The 20,867-nt window shown below is 38.0% G+C and overlaps 1 protein-coding gene across 5 annotated transcripts in view; it reads right to left on the reverse strand.

The window, feature by feature from the left end:
• CNTN5 (contactin 5) overlaps positions 1-20,867 on the reverse strand; it is a 660,854-nt gene that overhangs the window by 43,328 nt on the left and 596,659 nt on the right. For all 5 annotated transcript variants that reach the window (XM_087758088.1, XM_087758089.1, XM_087758087.1 and 2 more), the window contains one exon: positions 11,635-11,755. In XM_087758088.1, the coding sequence (XP_087614214.1) occupies positions 11,635-11,755 (121 nt within the window). The remainder of the gene's footprint in view (positions 1-11,634; positions 11,756-20,867) is intronic.

A 20,867-nucleotide genomic window follows, 5' to 3' on the forward strand; every position in this document is an offset into this window, starting at 1 on the left:
CCTCTTCACAGGAGCCCAGGGTACAGCTCTGGGCTATAGGAAGAACAAGGTTTTCCACTTTCATGGGTGGTGAGCAGCTTCAGTGCTGTGAGTCTCTCTTCCCTTGCTCTGCCTGCTCAGCAGGCTTGACTTGTGGCTGTCAGTGCCTTTCATCGGGTCACAAACATTGCTGGGGTAAAATGGTGCCCCCCCCTTGGACACCTTGTGACTCTTGGCCTTCTGGAGTCCCATCTTCATTTGCAGTTGAAAAGTCTCGCTTTTCTTCCTGGGAGAAAATATGGCAGAAAGATGTGTCCTCTGCACTCCTGCCTTCCTGGCAAGTGTTTGCTGTTCTTTGATGGGAAGCACCAGGTCAGGCCTTCGTCTCAGAATAGCAAGTCCTGGAGCTAATTTAATAATAGGATGATCTTCAATCTCCATCATCTATTGTTTCAGGCTATCTGTTGATGTAGGAAAATACTAGTGAAATTTTTATTTGTAGCCATGAGGGAAAGTTTAAAGGAGAGCTGGGATCTTGATACAATCATATGCTTTTACTGGGTTGGAGCCCTAGGCCCAGAATTATATCATGGTCCCAAGCACAAACAAAATTAAAGGGAAATATTTTAGTACTTTTCCTCTATGACAATATTTCTCCCATGCACGCAGATTGTTGTTAAAGAATTCCTAGCCACTGTATTATAGGCAAAAGCACAAGCATCTTGCTTATATAAAAATATGTAAAATATATTTATGCAGATGTCTCCTGCTAAATTCTCAATATATTTTGTTGTCGGAGTTCTCTCATGTTTTTTAAACCTTTTAAATGCATTCCTAGTCATGACAATGTGTCATTATGCTTTCTGAGACGTGCGCTCTTACACAGTCTGCAGGATGACTGCTAAAAAGCATTTCCATTTCCAACGGCAGGCATTCTTGAAAGCAGATTAATAAAGGACAAAAGCCTCAGTGATGACAAATGTATGACAGTTAGCCAGGACCTGAGTGCTATGCAGATGTCACTCATTTTTGTAGAAATCTCATTAAATTTTATGCTTGGATGTAATCATTCATGGTGTCAGCCGGATGGCTAGTGCAGAGAAGCTTTTCTCCCAAGGGCTGTGTTATTGTTCAGGATCTCTAAAACAATTTTTTAGTTGAGAATAGCCAATTGAGGAAAAAATGCACGGTCTGCTCAAATGCTTCTCTGGAAAGTACACAGAAAATGACTGGTCATAAATGCATTACAGTGCAGTCGACCTTCATAGAGAAGACATTTGGGACTGCGATAGGCTCTTATGTGGCTCTAGGAGCACTGGAAACCCAGCGTCAAGGATATTAGTCAGTTATCTTCTTTCAGAGCAATTCCATAGATTGATACTTCAGGACATGCGTGACTGCATTTTGGCAAACTTGTTTTATGTGTCTTTTTATAGTTGGAATGATCATCCTGAGAAGTCCTTTAGATTACTTGCCATGGTACAATGTTAATGTGAGAGTTATCGAAAGACTATTACCAATAATAGCTATAGTCATTCAGTGAGGCAGTGCCCTTTCCCTGTATCACTGAATGTGCGCTGGTTTACTCCAATGCAGCCTGACCAGAATAATTCTTACTTTTACCAAACAACTAAGAAGCCTGATATGTAGCAGTTCATGAACACAGATTTCTTGACCTGAAGATTTTGCTTTCTGAATGACACAGTGTACTGGCTTGTCATCAAGATGAGAGGTCAAGAAAAAGAAGAAAAGAAAGTGGCAGTAACTACAGAATGATGGAAAAGGTGCTTGAGAAAACAGGAGCTTGACTGTTTCTTGTAGTGCAAGCCCCTTTTGTTGTGCCCACCTACAGCAGATGAAGTGTTAGCACATGGTGGGGAACAAGAGGATGGAAAGAAAGTTCGACATGTAGTGAATGTAGTAGGTACCATGGTTTTAGTGGATACATCACCATTCCCTCCATGTGTGGTGGACACAAGTGGTTTCTCTAAGGTAGCTACATAAGGCTCTGGGCAGATGGAGAGGTTATACCCCAGCCAGCGGGAGGACAGATAGGGACGTTAGACTCAGGGTTGGAAGGTAAGAAAGAGAAGACATTGATGTTCCAGCCTGAATAGTCTTAATTCATTCCAGGGATGAGGGTGAGGAGAAATCGCTGGTGTCCCTCCTGAGAAGGCCTTTGGTGGTACATATGTAATTTTGTGCTCCTTTGCCCTGATGACTTCTCTGCCTTGTACAAACCTAAAAATAGGGGATTTAGGCAAGACAACCTTGAGAGCTGCTAAGCATTGTGAGCTCAGATGCCCGACTGCAGTCCAGAGCCTCTGAGCTGGATCTTTGTGTAGTAGCAGTTGTGATTTGACACAAAATGTATGGACAGTGCAGGGAACACAAACTACAATTTCACCTTAGGAGGAAAAGCACCAGTAGCCTATGAATTGCATTGTGAATGACATAACTAGCAGGTCCCAAATAGAATAAGAAACTGAGTTTTAGACATGCCTCTTTCATTGGCGTGTCCTACAGACTACCTTTAGCACTGTAGGGCATCACTTGCCAGCTGTCCCAATTGTGGTCCATGCTGCCTCCTTCACTCTCTGCAATCACTGTGTGGGCACCAGCACTCCCAGAACTGCATGAGTCTCTTTCAAGCATTGAGTTTGTGAACATCACCACATCTGATTTGTATTTTTGTACTTGTTTCTGGGCACTTTTTTTGACTGAATTTATAGATATGAGTTAAGCTGACATTTGTAAAAAGGTTTCTTAGACAGAACAAAGGGTCTTTTTTAAGTCTTAAAAAAACCTTCTTGAAGAGAAGGTTCTTCACACCACTGAAGATATTATAATAAAGGTCCTGTTACAAGATCAGATTGCTGGAAGTGGTTTGGTCTAGAATCTGTGGGTTAAAGGGCTGATGCTCCATCTACAGTAATATACTGTCTTCTGATATTGTAAATGTTTCAGCTACACTGATATATTGAAAAGGGCCAAAGCACAGATCTGAACTCTAGCACTGATGCTATGTACTATTATGTTGTCAGCCAGTCCCTATTGTAATTTCAACCCTGTCCAGTTATGGCTTTCCCAGCCAATGCCTTGGGACAATTAATGGATTACCATGAGCTGGGCAGATCACAACAGGCAGTTTGTCGTGCGCATCCTGTTTTGAGAGAGGAGGGGGACCAGGAATGTAGCTGTGTGGATGGGAACTCTGCTGTACCCATTAGCCTCAGGGACCAGGTTACTATTATGGATGTATTCTGTGAGTCCAATTAATGGGGTCTGTGCTTAGGGCATCTTCCTGGCCTTTGCTACAGCTCAAATGTAATTTCAAAGACCAGCAAGAATCTGCTGACCTTGTTTACGTTCCATTTAATAATGTTGTGTCTGATGGCCTTTAAACCCAAGTGCTTGTCTTTAAGTTTTATTGGCAATATCACAACTGAAAGGAGCAGTGTGGTCAACCTAACCAGCAGTTCCTGCGTTATATTTGCTCCAGGTCACTGGAGTTCAGAGGAAACATTACTTCTCCAAAAATATATCATAAGAGTGTATTTCTTGCTTAGATAGGTAGTTTTGGCAGTCTACAAGATGAATAGCTTTAGCCTCTTTTTTATTTTTAGACCACAAAATGTGTACTCTTAAACCACAGTAGTCACAGAGGCTTTCATCCCTTCACACTACAGGATTGCTCTCTGCTCCGTTTCAAGATTTTACAGCTTCCAGGTACCTGTTTGATCTTAAAGCTCATTTTACTTACAGTAAGCATGCACAATGCATTTGGTTAGCTTTCAGTGCAGAGTCTTACAATACATATTATACATTGTAGAAAAAAGCTGATTTTCACCTTATTTTTAAGGAATCTTCCTGCCATGAAAGTTGTACTAATATTTGTATAGTTCAAAGGATTTTAATTAGTTTTGTATATGCTAATAAGTTTCCAAGGGTGTACAGCATTGATGCAGAGAATTAAGAAGACCAGACATCATGATTTTTTTCTTCCTCTAGAAAAGCACAATGTCTATTGACATCCATAACAATAAAAAACACAGTTCGAGCAGTAGGAGTAAAAAGGATAATAAAAGCAAACAACAGTGAACAAACTATTACTAAAATACCCAGAAAATATCTGACTTCTAAATCTACTAAAATCCTTAAGTATAGACCAATGACATAGTACTGGAAACAAAGTTAACTGTATTAATGCTTAGAGAGCATAGGTCTATTTGTAAAAGAATTGAGACCAATAAATTATTTATCTTTGAGTTTCTCCTAAAACATATTTTGTAATATATAAAATCTTAAAATTACTAGATGTGCTAAAACAATCTTTTACATGATCATTGATGAATACAAAGAAACATACAGAAATAATTTCTCTGCATTTGATTTATTCAAATTCTTTTGCTACAGAAGATGGCCCTTTTTGTTAGTTAGCACCTCAAATTTAAAAACTGAGCAAACTTGCCTGGCTACTGCATTATTGTAGTTCCCTTGCAAAGAGCTAATGGTCTTTTTCTTTGCTATACTTTCCCAGACTTAGTTACCTTGTAGTGTCAACCTTTGCTACAGGTTACAGTTTACACTGCTTACATTTCAGAAAGTCAAATATTGAATAAGTAATTTTGAGACTAGTACCCTTTTCTCCTTTGCAAAACCTGATATCAGGCTGCACTGTACCTAGAACAAGTGGAGAGATCTGAAAGACAGTTTGGTAATTTGGAGATGAGCTGGCTTCTCCATAGACTGTTGTAAGTCAGTGTGTAATGCAGCATCCAGCATCTGTCTGAGGAGTTTGCAATACTCTCTTGGGTATAACGTATTGTAAACCAGCCTTGCAAGAGTAATTTACAAAAAGGACTTAAGTGATGGCATTTATTTGGCAACTTAAAGTTACTGAACCCAGTAATTTATTATGATAAAAAGCTTTAATTTATTAAATAAATATTAAAATACTGGTGACTTGTTACTGTTGATTAGGCACTGAATCTTTCACAGATGTAAAAAAAGTCCTTTAACTTCACAACCTTGTATTCCTAACTCAGTCATGATGATCCTAAAAAGAAATGTGATGCAAGAAAGGGATAACCATGAAAAATAACCTACAATGGTGTTTGTGGTGTCACTATCATCGCTGACAATATAGAGGTTTATATAGGAAAAATCATTCACTCGATTCTAAATGTTTGAAGCACTAAGCACTGTCCCCATCCACATCAAATAATAGTATCATGGTAAATTTTGCAGTGATCCTCTAATCTGCAAGAAACTCCCTGGTGTTCTCGGAAACTGTTGCTGCACAAGGAGTACCACTCACCTCAGTGCAGGTGAAAGGGATCTCTACTCTCAACAGACTACAGGGAGCCTCACACTGATCTTTGTGAAAACATGTTAGACACCTGTGTGACGTCCCCAACTCGCACTATTTTTCTTTGCTGAACTGTACAGATGCTTTTCTAAGCCAACCCTCAAAACTTGCAGAAGAAAGAGCAAGGAATATACAATAACTGGTTTTGGTAGAAGATTTTTTACTCAAGCTTTTCCTTATTGCAGCCTATGGCAAAGCAATGCTTCAAATGAGTTTGTTAGAAACTGCGTGTTTCAAGAACAAAGGGTTACTTTTTGCCAAAAGTGAATGTAAGAAGTAGCCTTCTGCTCTTAACTATGAGTTCGATGGTGTTCTTCAAAACCTCCCTGTCTATGAGTAACAGATTTTGTACTGATGAATTAAATAACCACAAGGGAAAAACACTGTTGACCTTTTTTAATGTAGTTGATTGGACCAATGTAAGGTAATAAAGTTTAGCCCCTTCCTGGTGTCAACATTTTTTATGACAGAAGTATTTGGTGTTTTAAATGTCTCTACAGTGAAACATGGTGGAAGCACAAGATCATGAAGATATCCTTTGTAATGAAAATATGAATGCACAGATTGCTTCAAATTTCTACAGCATAATGGGGAAACAAGAATATAATAAGCCTTTTTGGAAGACAGGTTTTAAAAACCAAATTAACTTACCAAGCAGGCATTGTCTTGAGGAAACTTGACACATTGCTGGCTACAAGATCACCTGAGACATCTGTGAGATGCAAGTCTCCTGGCTGGTACTTGGGTGTTTGGTAACCATGTTTGTGATCATAACATTAGAGTCAGATCATGACATGCATATTTATCCTGTATTAGAGCCTTCTGCTTTGGTACTCACTTCTTTATGAAAAATCAGGATAGAGACAGCTCGACTACTGGTGTGCCAATGATAGACGGAAAACCAGCCAAGCTGAAACATTCTGCTATTCTGCTTCTCTGCTACTTAATATTCAGTGAAAGTTGAAGATCTGGGTGGATAAATAAAGGCTGGTAGCCAGACAAAGCACATGACATGGGAAAACTATTCTTGGACTGATGTTGAGAATAGGATTGACATTCATAAAAATCATAAATGACTTCTGCTTCTTAAATGGTTGATGACTTCATGTGCTGGGACAAACATTTATTGACTGTGTAGCGAATATCTATATTCTCCTGTAAACATCCTTGTTTGCATGGCAAACAGCTATTCTGCACATATTTTCCCTGGGTGAGCAAACAACACAAGGCATAAATTAAGTGAAATCAGGCAATGACTTGGGTGTCAGGAATATAAGTCCATAGCTGTGGTTTTTGTTATATTCATTCATTCCAATAAAACTATTTATTTGACCATCAGACATACATAATTCCTGTTACAGGATTCCTCTGAAGTAGCACATTTGTGTGGGCCTGGTGCCAGAAGAGTTACTACCCTATGTGAAAAGCTGTTTTCTCTTCTAGATGTCCTTGAGCTGTATCAGCCTGCCCTATATTCTTTCTTCTGCTGCTAGGGGCTCTAATGACTGTCTTCCAGAAAATCTTGCAGCAGTATTTAAGGCTTTATCACTATCTGTCTCACGGCCCTGATGCAAGGCAAATCTGGTGCAGAGCGTGCATGCCTGTTATTTAGCTTTTCCCTTTCCCAATGCACACTCCAGTGTATCGGCTTAAGCTGTTGACAGTGGTTCCCCTGAGGACTATGTTCATTTTTGGGCAGTAGTCAACTCAATGAAAGAAGCAAATATTTGGGTTGTTGGTACCCTAAATTGTGCCTTACACAGTCAGGCTCTCATTTGTTTGTCTCCTGACTTCTGTGTTCCTGGTTCTCTGCCTCAGAAAGCGGGTTGAACGCATCTTGATCCCACCTAATCTACTGCCTGCAGGTATGGCATGCTCCTGAGGAGTGGCAAGTGTGATTTTGAGGTTGGGTCTGAGGCAGCTAACAAGAAATATCCTACCTCATAGGTGAGCACTGCAGTTACTGAACTAAGCTGTAAGTGGTTGGCATCTCCTTTTCTGCCTTAAATCAATCCTGGCCTTTGAGCTGAATCCTCTCTCTCATCCTCCCCATAGTCAGAGAGAAAAGGACCTCTATGGGGACTTCCACAGAGTCAAGGTGTGGATCTCAGATGGTGGATCTCAGATGGATGAATAAAAGATCATGACTTATTTCTTCAGGTACCTAATAATAAGAACAACTTGTGATGATGAATTGCAGAGAATTTTGTAGAACCATATTTTGGAAAGGAAATGTTTTTGCAATTTAGGTAGTGGCCTACCTGAATGTAAATAAATGATGTCAGGTATGTCAGGACAGCAGTCCTCTGAAGGTTGCTGTTGACTAGCATGAGACTACTGAAATACTTCTCGTTCATAAACCATTCCAAGACTAAAATGCAAGACACTTAAGCTGGAAAGCCAGTGTACAGCCTGACAGGTCCAGCTGCCAGCAGAACACCTCTTCTTAATGAAATCCACATTATTGGTAGCATTAGAAAAATGAAACAGAAAGGGAAAATAAATAACTTGGGCTGGAAAAAAGCATTTGAGGAGCAGAGAAATTACTAAGAACCACTAAAAAGTTATTTCTTACTTAATATACATAATTTAATCACATTTTCAAAGCACTTCAAAAAGTCTCTAAGTTTTGTTTTGAGTAGTCAGTGCTAATGGAATTTGAATCTTGGTTTTGTCCAAACATAGTCTACAATATCTTTTCATATATAGTTTTGAAGTGTTCCTGGAAGAGATTCACTAGATAAAAATCATTATTGAAATAACTTTAGACATGTATTTCACTGCAACTTACATAAAATCAAGAACTGTGAGGTAGTGAATTTGCAAATGATTTGAAAAGAGTTTTAAAAAATCTCTAAATCATTGTAGAAAGTTGCAGAATAGAAACTTGCTGCTGTCTTAATTTCTTTTGTTGTTCACACACACAGACACATACGTACGTATGTAGTCAATTCAGAAATCTTCTTGCACCATTAATTACCTCCTTGTAAGAAATTAGACTCAAAAGAATTGAGATTTCCTTGGGACACTAATTCTCTGTTTTTCAGACTGTCTTTCATTGGTGACATTTTTGAAATTTAAATTCTATTGTATAATGCAGGGCAAAGAAGAACAAGGGCAAAAATAATGACACAATTCGTTCCCTGAGCTATATTCAAGGCATCTTCCAACAGAGAAACTAGCAAGTATGGTTTCAAAAACGATAAATATGGTTTCAGGATACTCCATGCCTTCTTCACAATAAATGATATCGAGATATTGCAATTGCCTGAAAATGCAGTGGTGAATGGCTGTCTGTTGAAGATCAGCATGTTAGTTATGAGCAATAGGAGTCTGCAATGAGATGTTTCTTTTTCCTTCATCTGAAGACTCTGCAGCAAGCTATAGTTGTCTTCCAAGTCCCTTGTAATAAAGTTCTAGAAAACTGTCCTTTGACTTAAAAATAATGCACCAGTTGAATACATAATTCAGTATAAATTTAGGCAGTTTGCTAATAACAATAATTCTGATATTCATGAATATCTAAAGGAGGGAAAAATTAGATTATTTTAATTTAATTTATTCGATAAGTCCAATTTATTTCCTGTAGAAATGGTGTAAGCAGAAAGATTTTTTGAGTAAAAATTACAATGGTATATTAAAAACACCAGATGAACCTTACAATATAACTAATAATTGAAATGCTGTTGTATGCTGGTATGATATTATCAGCATGCAAGACTGTCATTTTCTGCAGAGGCAAAAGAAGAGAGAGTAAGGTCAGAGCAAGGATGTGCTGGAACTTTGCTCATATCAGTACTTCTAAGAGTTCATAACAAAGCTTCTGCTATCTCAGTTTGGCCATGGGCTGTAACATTTAAAACACAAAGATGTTTTGCAACATGAATAAAATTAAATTCTTTTACCTAAAAACTATACTGGAAATAAAGAATAATATTGCTTTGGATTTCAGACTTTACTGCATAGTGGCAATGGGTTTTCTTTATAGATGATGACTTCCTCTGTCAGGTGGAATTCTTCAGAGTTTACTGAAATATTTATTGAAACATCTGTTGCTGCTGGTCTCTTCTCCTAAGCAATGTCCGGTATCTCCAAAAGCTAAACCTAGAGAAGTTTGAAAGGTGCTGCAATCTGGGAACAGTAGACAGTGTCAAATTGCAGACCACTGAGTGCACTCTATAAACTGAGATAGGTGGAGTAAAAAGAATTAGAGATACTGAAATGAAAAGTAAATGCCTGTAACATTATAAGGAAAGATAGATTAGATTCTCCTAAATATTTTGGATTTTTGAAATGCTGAGGTCTATAAAAGAATAATCATTAGCAACTTTGCACTGAATGTGCTTTAAACATTTTCTGCAATACAAAATAAAACCATCCTACATTTTTTGGTGAAAACAATACTGACACTGTAGGATCTTATTGCCTTCATTTGCATAAGTTTTACAGATATCTTAAGGAAATTAACTACTTCAGCAAACCAATCCTATCCTATAATTCATGAAAACTGAATTTTACATCAGGACAAAAGCAGTCACACAGTAAAAAGCATTTTGTGAAAGCGATGCAAACATTTCTTACTGTATCCTATAATTACCCAATCACAGAAAAAAGAAAAAAAAGAACATTGTAAGCAAAGTATATTTGAATTTAAACTCCATTATAAAGCAGTCATAGTTTTCATTTCGTCAGCAAGGTGGCATGGTAATGAGACATCCACATACATACATTCTGATACTGCTTACAATGCCCTTTTTTTTTCATCTCAAACCTCTTCCTCAGAGAAGCATTTATTTTCTACATCAAATTCAATAAACTCATTTACATAACTGGTATTCTTAAAAAAATAATTTTGTAGCCAGTCTGCAGTGTCCTAGATTGTAGTAAGCTAAGAGATTTTTGTCAGTTAATAAGTTCAACGGCATTAGAGTTGAGATTGCCTTGCCTATCCATACAGCCTCCAGCTCCTGTCTGAGAGAGGTAAAGGTAACACATTAGGTCTTGTGTAACCCACAAGGATGACTCAGATTTCATAAGGCGGCTAAAATGGCATTATATGTCTGTGCTGAGGCAACTGAATACTGCCATCTCAACAGTGCCATAGCTCATAGAAATCTGATGGTCCTCAAAGTGACTTTATGGAAATATTTAACAGCTACTTTCATCAAAATGTGAAGAGTCCTGCAGTCAACCAGAAACATTCTTTATATTTTAAAGCATATATTTGTCCTAAAAGTGATGGATATGAACATATCAAATCTAAAGAAATGGTGGAATGTGGTAGAATAAGTATTTTTGAAGGATTATAATCTCTAAATAGCTTTGCTTTTTTTTTTTTTAATCTGGAGTTTTTCAAATACTAATAAATACCTACCTCGATTTATTCTTTCAAAAACTGTATAATCCACAGTGAGGCTACCCAGCTGTACTACCTAGCAGGGTAGCCTCTATTTCGACATAGCAGCACCCACTAGTTGTAATGCCAGTAAGTGGACTGTATGTTCTAAACTCCCATCAGCTGCTGAACACATATGTGTGTGCACACACACAGAAGTAGTGCAGAATGCAGAAACACTCTGCTTAAGGGAATGCACATATGGTCCTAGTGCCCTGCTTCACTGTAAGCTAACTGGTGTCGTAGATAGGATCTGGGATCCTGCAGGACAATGACTCTGCATTCCTGTGCGTAATCAGGAACGCTGAATGGCAGGTAAAGCAACTCAACAGGTTACAGGACTGGGCCTAAAGATGCAGTTAAAATTTGGTGGTCATAATTCCATGCGAGAAAAACAAATCCCTGTCATATTACAGGGCTTTTGCTTCATTGTTCATATCTATCATTTTACAAAATGCTGCATGGTCCCTCCTCATAGGAAGGGAATGAATATTCCTAAACCATTACACCTGAGAGAATGGCTTGGCCATAAGATAAAATTTAAAGCATCATATAAAAAAGCACAAAACCCATCATATCTACCTTACACAGGCCTGTGAATGCTAATTATCTACATTTTAACTAATCTAGTATACCTTTTGTGAGATTACCTCTCTTAAGACTGTATGTCCATTAACCAACTGTCTTTTGTTTCTCATTGCCATGTCTGCAGGTCAGTTTATGGTGAAACTGTTTTCAAAGACAGTAGGTTAATCACAAATGTTTTTAATAGTATAAAATCTGAAGAATAATGCATAGCACAGATGTCCCTGAAGCCCACATATTTAAATTCCCTGGTACAATAGTTTCTGGTGACTGTGTTTTCAGGTGGCACCATGAACATACTCACCCCTAACAAGCAGCTCCGTCTCATCTGACACGGTGTCCGCTGCAGTCTGAACCCTGCAGCCATATCTCCCAGCGTGCATCAGGAGGATGTTCCTGATCATTAAATCTGCAGAGGATGCTTGCTGAAACAAGGATAAAGTGCCAGTTTAAAATTCAGTAAATCTGTGTTCAAGGTAGTTCATGAGGGTGTTTTGTACAGTGTGAGAAATTCATGATTGCAGCTTTCATCTTACATTTATGTGCCCTGATACCCTCTTTTGAGGATTATCAGAACACTGCATTTATACAATTATTAATAGGGATTAAAGAAGAGGATTTCAGGTTTTTAATAACTTTGACTTTGCTTAAAGCACACTCTGCATATTTGCATGCTCAAAGAAAATGATTCCAAACTAGCACAAAGAAATTAATTAAGGAGATGAACAGAAATATTTCGGATGCAATCCTTGTTATTAAAAAAGTCCTGTTAGAAATGAAGGGCTCTTTCTTCCTCTTCCTCTTCCCTACAGTGCAGTGACATTTGGAGTATGTCTTGCTACTGAAATGAAATTAAGATCACTTAAAAGATAATGTTGATTGATTTCTATTAACATAGAGGACATTAATACTAAATATGATTGAGGAAATATGATCAGATTCTCATTTTTCCTGTTGAGATCTGAGCTTGCCAAGCCACTTTCCATCATTTACCAGCAGCCCTGGTTAACCGGGGAGGTCCCAGCTGACTGGAAGTTAGCTAATGTGACACCCATCTACAAGAAGGGTCAGAAGGAGGATCCCGGGAACTACAGGCCTGTCAGCTTGACCTCAGTGCCAGGTAAGGTCACGCAGCAGATCATCTTGAGTGCCATCACGTGGCACGTGCAGGACAACTGGGGGATCAGGCTCAGCCAGCATGGGTTCATGAAGGGAAGGTCCTGCATGACCAACCTCATCTCCTTCTATGACAAGGTGACCTGCTTAGTGGATGAGGGGAAGGCTGTGGATGTTGTCTACTTGGACTTTAGTAAAGCCTTTGACACCATTTCCCACAGCATTCTCCTGGAGAAGCTGGCAGCTCATGCCTTGAATAAGTGCACTCTTTGCTGGGTGAAAAACTGGCGGAATGGCCAAGCTCAGAGAGTGGTGGTGAATGGAGTCAAATCCAGATGGCAACCAGTCACGAGTGGTGTTCCCCAGGGCTCAGTATTGGGGCCAGTTCTGTTCAGTATCTTTACTGGTGATCTTGATGGGGGGACTGAGTGCACCCTCAGTAAATTTGCAGACAACACCAAGATGGGCGAGAGTGTTGATCTGCTGGAGGGTAGGAAGGCCATACAGAGGGACCTGGACAGGCTGGTTCCATGGGCTGAGGCCAACTGTATGAGGTTCAACAAGGCTAAGTGCCAGGTCCTGCACTTGGGTCACAGCAACCCCATGCAACGCTACAGGCTGGGGGAGGAGTGGCTGGGGAGCTGCCTGGCAGAAAAGAACCTGGCGGTGTTGGTTGACAGCCGCCTGAACATGAGCCAGCAGTGTGCTCAGGTGGCCAAGAGGGCCAATGGCATCCTGGCTTGTATCAGGAATAGTGTGACCAGCAGGAGCAGGGAGGTGATAGTGCCCCTGTACTCGGCACTGGTGAGGCTGCACCTCGAGTCCTGTGTTCAGTTTTGGGCTCCTCACTCCAAGAAGGACATCGAGGTGCTGGAGCGTGTCCAGAGAAGGGCAACAAAGTTGGTGAAGGCTCTGGAGCACAAGTCTTCTGAGGAGCGGCTGAGGGAGCTGGGGTTGTTTAGTCTGGAGAAGAGGAGGCTGAGGGGAGACCTTATTGCTCTCTGCAACTACCTGAAAGGAGGCTGTAGCCAGGTGGGGGGTTAGTCTCTTCTCCCAAGTAACAAGCGAGAGGACAAGAGGAAATGGCCTCAAGTTGTGCCAGGGGAGATTTAAGTTGGATATTAGGAAAAATTTCTTCATGGAGAGAGTGGTGAGGCATTGGAACAGACTTCCCAGGGAAGTGGTGCAATCACAGTCCCTGGAAGTGTTCAAAAAATGTGTGGATGGGGTGCTTAGGGACATGGTTTAGAGGTGGACCTGGCAGTTAGGTTAATGGTTGGACTCAAAGATCTCGGAGGTCTTTTCCAACCTTAATGATTCTGTGATTCTATGATTCTATGAAATCTGAAACATGCAACCCCTGAATGAGTGTACACAGAGAATCAGTTAAAATATTTATTTTTTAGTATTCTAGCCAACAGTAATTAGAATGCCCCAAAATTTTTAGCAGAAAAAAGAAAGTTGGAAAGTAGAACAGCCCTTTGGAGGACAAATGGCTTTTGCTAAGTATCTCTGTATTATTTCATAAATTCAAGTGATAAGATTAGATTTTGCATGTACAAAATCATTGTTATATCCAAACTTACTGTAGTCAATAAATGTTGCTCCATCAGGTTTAGTGAGCCCAATTCCATAGATATTTTTGATTTAATATACTCATTACTCAGTGAAAGAACAGGTAAGTGCAAACAAAAGTCACCTTGACCACATGGTGTAGCAATTGCAGTTTACTTTCTCAATTCTGTGCCCTAAAAATGTTTGCAACTTTTTGATTTAATGTAAGCACCAACAATTTCAGCAAATTACCATAAGTATTTTTGTTCCTTTCAAAGCATTTTTTTCTCTTAATATTAAAATGGAAATAATTTTAATGTATTAACCGAGGATAGACAAAATGTCCTGCAAATATATCTAAATTTCCTTATCGTTGCTACTTTGTACAATATATGAATCTAACGTGTTAAGTGTTTTCGACATTAATGTAGAGTTTGTATAACATTATATTATAGATTACATATAATTAATATTTTGGCTATAATTATGTAATATATAATATACAATTATTACTCTTATACAATCTATACTATATAATGCATAATTTTAATAACTACACAAATAATAATATATAATTTATAATATATAATTGTATATATAATATATTGTTGTATTATATAAGCCACTGTTATATTATTCCACTATTCACTATTATATTATCTAGAGCTTATATAATACAATATATATAATATATATAATATAGAGAGAGTATATTACATCATGTATAGTACATTTTATACAATAATAGAATATAATATGATGTAATAAATATAATATATTATTATATAGATTATATTATATATTTGTTATAATAAATTATATTTACCATATATCATATATTGCATATTATGTATTACATATTAATAATTGATTACTACATAGCTAATATAATATAATATAATATAATATAATATAATATAATATAATATAATGATATAATATAGATTACTGTATGTTATATATTATATACAAGTGTTTATATGCACTTCCTTGGTGTTTCACTTTAAGAAACATTTATTGAGTATAAGCATTTCCCTTCTCAGATTTTATTTACTTTGCTAACCAAGGAAAGATTGACAATCTTTCCTTGAATGACATAATGTTCCTGTGTCATAATGTTCCTGTGCAGTGGTTCTAATTTGAGTCATTTTGATCCTGAATGAGTAAAATTGTACCCTGCATTCAAAATAAAGTCTTACTAGGGGTCTACATGTTGATACTTCTCTAGCTGTGCTGGAAATATGTCACTGAGTTCACCTAGATTCATATTTGCCTGTTTTTTTGACACATACTTATCCTGTGCTCAGGTAATTGCACTCAGATCTTTATCCTTCTCAGGCATTTGCAAGTTATGAGGTCCCACTTTATAACCAGTCATCCATATGTGCATGACCTTGTGCTTTGAATTATTAAATTTCTTGTCTGTTCCCATGTGTTATTTTCGTCATCTGCTGTATTGGTAATATGTCCAGTTTTGTACCATACAATTATCATTTGCATACTTTTATCTCTTATGCCAAGGTCATTAAAGACAAGATGAAATAGGATTGGTTCCAAGATTCAATCTTCTATAATTTAGTTTTTTCTTTCTAGGCAGAAGAATTCCTTTTCAGCACATCTTGGCACACTTTCTTCAGCCAATCTTCTCTCCATTTGCATTTTTGGAACTGAACTTGTAATAATATTCCATGTAGCACCAAGACAAAATCTTTACACATATTCACATGGGAAGAAGAAAAAGAGAGGTGGGACATCAAGGTTTCCACTGAGACCAAAGTGAATGTAGGCATGATCTATAGCTTTATAACCCTGTAGATCTAAGAATGTGAATATGGTCATAGTGTTTTGCCTTCTGAAGTGGCCTTATTAATGATGCTGCTGGAGGGAAGATACTCAGACAAGTCAGGCCATAATGCAGTTCCTATATTCTTGCTCTGGCATATCAGCAATAACAGCAGTGGAAAAAAATATCTGAGTGCTCTGTAGCTGTAAATGCAAAAGAAGAGCACATACTCCTACCAGGAGTCAACTTCAGGATACAGATTTTTTAAGTTGTCTAGCACAGCAGCATTTACTAGCCATTGAAACGGGTTGCTCAAGATGATTAGTGATTCTGGTACAAAGCCTTAGCTATTAGAAAGATAAGACTAGAATCAGTCCACATCTGTCCTCTCTTGAGGGAAATTTACATTTGATGTGTGTTTTGTTGTTAAGTGGAAGGAAAAGCATAATGGATAGCAACTGTCTGGTTTCATTGCTCAGGAGCTGTTAAAAATCTTGGCTGTCACTCTAACTTCCAGAGGGTTCATGACTGTGTGAATCCTAATATTCCTATCAGGAAAAATATATGTATTTCATCTGCACACCTGTGTAACTGGGCAGACAAGCAGCAATTGAAAGAATCATTGCTCTAAGTGGAGAGCAGTGCAGTACAATAGATCCCCATGAAACACTTACATTTATTACAGCATAACAGGATGTGTAGCCAGTGTTGCTCAGGATGTGTGAGTGGAAAGAAATTAAACTCACTGTGTTTAATACAGATGGATATATGCTCAGACATTAGATTCTTGATCATGGGAAATAATGAGACATTCTAGCTTCCATTTAGATAAGTAGGAGCTATGTTTGACCAGAACCTCTAAAAAATAGCATATTATTTGCTGTTCAGTGGTATTTATAAAGTGGTCTTTCAAGTCTTGGAAGACAGATGAATTTGTTGATCAGTTTATCCTGTAATGAGAAGTTCAAGGCCACAACAGGGCCTGGAAGGGTTAAACTGATGTGCTGGCCTTCCAAATCTTGAGAAAAACTCCCCACCATGTCATTGCAGCTGCTGCTTAAATTTGAGTGATTACAATCCAATTTAAAAAAAACTGCTAAGTGGGAATGCAGCAGAGACTCCGTTAAGAAAAGTACCTAAGGTCAGCAACTTTGTCTTCTGCTTTTAGTCTTCTTTCAGTGGAAAAAGACACAATGCTTCAGCAAAACCAGAGACATACCCTCCCCTTTAAGGAAGACAAAAAAACCTGGGTGATGTGGATGCAAACAGTGTAGAAAGATCTCTCATCTGGACTAATGTGAGTTAGAACAGCCTGGTGTATCAGCAACCACATGGTCCCAATATTATTTAAAGCTGAAATTAGTGGTGTTTAAATTTCTTTGTCTACATCTACGTTTCAACTTTATTACATGTATGTTTTTAAAAGCTGCTTTTTATTCCACTAATTCTATGCTCTTCTGTGACAGGGAGTATTTTGCAATAAGTGCACTATTTCAAAGTAGCATTTCATTAGAAAAATCTATATTCCTTGGTGTTCTGAATATCATATATTACCCATTTAGCCAAGTATCAAAAGTATTTATATTCGTTCAGTATAAACTTCTACTGTGTGGATTATATCTTGTACTTTACCAAAGCTAAGGCTTAAAAAAAAAATCCAAAACAAACCAGATAGGTTTAACAGCCAACTTCTAATGATTTTAAGGAAAGCTAAATGTAACCTTCAAGGCCAGCATCAGCTATGGACCTACTGTAACACTGAACACACTACTGGTCTTCATTAAGCAGCGACTAAATAATAATAATACAGCTATCAATGCTATCTGTCATGACTAATGTCTCTCTCTAGGACAACAAATTATTGTATAATTCATATTATGCTCCGGAGTATCCCATTCATCAGGTTGTGGGCAGCTCAAGTGCTGAGTGCTGTGTCAATCTATTCTCTCTGCTCCAGCGTGGCATGTTATCTGAGGTCATAGCTGTGTCTTCAATGTATCTAATTAGCTTTACCTGTAAGGTATTGCTTGAAGTATTTTTTCACAAGAATTGGTGGCATCTATACATAGCATTTGCTTTTGATGTGGAGACACTTCCCCAAACTCAAAAATGAGCTCCAAGGAGCATGTAAAATGCATACTTTGCTCAATGAGAATCACCTTGTTGGATTTGCCTTTTGCACCCATTGCCCTAATTCTGGGGATTTCCAGAGGGGGAAAAAAAAAAAAAAAGCCAACTTGCTTGGCTTCACCTGTGGGTGAATTAATACTTCTTCAGCCATCCTCACATCCCCACAGAGAGGAAGTTGTAAGCGGATTTTTTCCTTTCCATTTCATAAATTCTAAGAGGTCGTGAGTTGCTTTGCAGTAACGTAACTTTTACATATGGTTCTTCAAGCGAAGAGAATTACACTTATTCTTCCTGTGAGAGTGAGTTCATTATCTTGAGCCTGTTGCTAGGAAACCTCCCTGTTAATCTGTCCATTCATTTGCTGAATTTTTATCTCTAAACCAAGGTGCTTCATTCAGTATCCAACCTTTTCTTTTGAAGGCTTTGCACAAGAACAATCTATAATCTGCCTGTATTTGAAATGGAACTCACAGTTACACAGTAGAGCACTTTTTTAACATCTGGTAAGTCTCTTGTTTACTTCCCCACCTCTTCCATGGAAGAGTTAAACATTGGTGCGATTATTACACAGTTTATTACATATGTTCAAACTACAGATTCATATGTGGAAAATGTATATGAAACCTAGGAACCTTAAATCATTCTTTTGTCATTATATCAATCCTAGCTTTCATTTAATCTGTTTCTAGTGCTGCTCATTTTCCACATTGATCATCATACTTCCACACTCCAACTGCAGTTCTGTGAATGTAGCTCTGATTTATCTTGGAAAGAGGGACCAAAAAGCAAGGAAGTTCAAAATATTGGGTAGTCAATAGAGATGATGTGGTGACTCGCAGCTCTCAGCTTCTGCACTGCAAAGGCCTGGGGTCTAGAAAGGCTGCCTATCAATGTACCGAGGATTCAGGTTGGGAACTCAACCTGGACAACATGCAGTGTAAATTGTCTCTCTGCTTGGGAAGGATATATCTAAAAAGGGTAGTGAGACTATTACAAAATTATCATGATTCAACAAAAGCTGAAATCAATGGGAAAAAAGAGTGGGCAAACACTGACTGCCATTGCAGGAAAACTTTTATGATGAAAGCCTAAGGGTTGTTTGAATCATTTCTTTACTATGACTGCAGGGGTTTACCGAGGCTTGCTGGCTGTCATGTAAATCTCTTGACAGTGAGAGGTGCAGACACTTTCCTACAACGTGTTTTCTATACAGAAGTGAATGCTTAGGAGATACAAAAATCTTGAAAATACCTAAACATTTTGTGAGGTCATATTCTGTATAAACTGAGAACAGTAAAGCAATGGTCTATAATTAAATGGGACTGAGATTTGATCCTAAACAAGAATGACCTGGGTTGTTAATGCTATCTTATTCAGCTTAAATAATTATTTAAAATATATTTTTACAGATAACACACAAGTTAGGTGAATTCCTGACACATGCATTATTTGATTTAGCAAAATAGCCTTCATTAATGAAATTCAGTCAGATTAAATTGAAAAATGATTTCACAGTTGAATCTTGACTGCTTGACATATTTGACTAGCAATGGAGTTGATTTTTGGTGAATTTATCTGAAGCAAACTAAAGATCTTACAGAATAATCTCATGGCAATGTTAGCTTTGTACCATCAACAATAAGTGAAAAATAGCAATACAGTGAAGTTCTTTTAAATTATGCTGACAATTTATACGTGCATTATGATGGATGATTAGCTTCAAGCCAACTTCTGTTTATAATACATTCAGGACAATTTAAGTGCCATTTCATGCAAATTCTCAGGTTTGAACACATCAACCACTTGCCTGTTTACTGCTCATGAGGTTTACAAATTGCAAATATTTAATCTGTTAAAAACCAGCAGATTTCTCTGTTGATATAATGATAACAGAAAATGATATTCTGAGTTCTGTCCTTTAATCAGATAAGCACGTTTGGAACAAAGGAGAGGAAATTGTTGTTATTGGGTTTGTTGTCACTAATGGTATGTAGTAGTATAATAAGGGTAGTATAGTAGCATCCAGGCTGATGCAGGTTGACTGAGGGATTCGTGATAATATACAAGTTGCATTTTCCCCATCTATAAGAAGTAAAAAGATGGTTTGCAAGGTTTACAGGTTTGTGGATCCATAAGAATTATCCGGGGGGGTGTGGACCCTTCCAGTGGCAGTATTTTTGAGCAGGTTGCATAGAGAAAGCAAGAATAATGAAAACAGCTGTTTTGGGTGAGCAATGTTTGTTGGGAGCAGATGCCAGAGAACATTGGGGTGTTGGGAGTGGATAGGGAGGACTTTAAAGTGCAGCTTGAATTGCTGCAAATGAGTTAGATTCATTTTATTGAGAGAAGGCAGAGGAAGAGATGAAGTTAAATGAGCATCAGATGTCAGGTAGTATGTCATGTACTGGGGTAGTTTTGTGAAATCTAGGGATTAAAGAAAACATAGAAAAAGTATTGAAAATGGGAAGGAATGAGAAAAAAGTTGGGATATGAAATGGCAACCTTCAGGGCAAAGAGGCCCACTGCATTCATGTTGTTAAATTCATGTTCTGTATCTGAGTTTTTATTACCAGGAGAAAAAAGGAAGAAGAGACTGAATAATATGGGGTACCTGTGCTCCTGTTTAAAAATGCAGAAAAAGGGAAAAAGAGAGCATGGAGCTACACATATGATTTGAGTGGAAGGGTGGTGATGGATGAAGATGACAGAAATGAAAGCAAAACCCATCTGGGACAAGTGTGCCATTTTGAGAAGACATCAAAACAGGAAGCATGAAGAACAGACATGTGATTGGGATTTCATTAGTGTGCTGCACGAAGTGTGTTGTGACAGCTTTACGTGATCAGAGATTTATTAGCAGGGTCCATAGATGATGGCACACATCAGCTGTAGCAAAGACTGCTACCTAGGTGAGAAATAAAAAAGGCAAGGAGGAGAGACAGAAAAGGAAAATG

Source organism: Nipponia nippon, unplaced genomic scaffold (assembly GCF_047370975.1).
Source record: "Nipponia nippon isolate SJK-2023a ecotype South Korea unplaced genomic scaffold, ASM4737097v1 scaffold_2, whole genome shotgun sequence".
In the NCBI taxonomy this organism is placed as follows: domain Eukaryota; kingdom Metazoa; phylum Chordata; class Aves; order Pelecaniformes; family Threskiornithidae; genus Nipponia; species Nipponia nippon.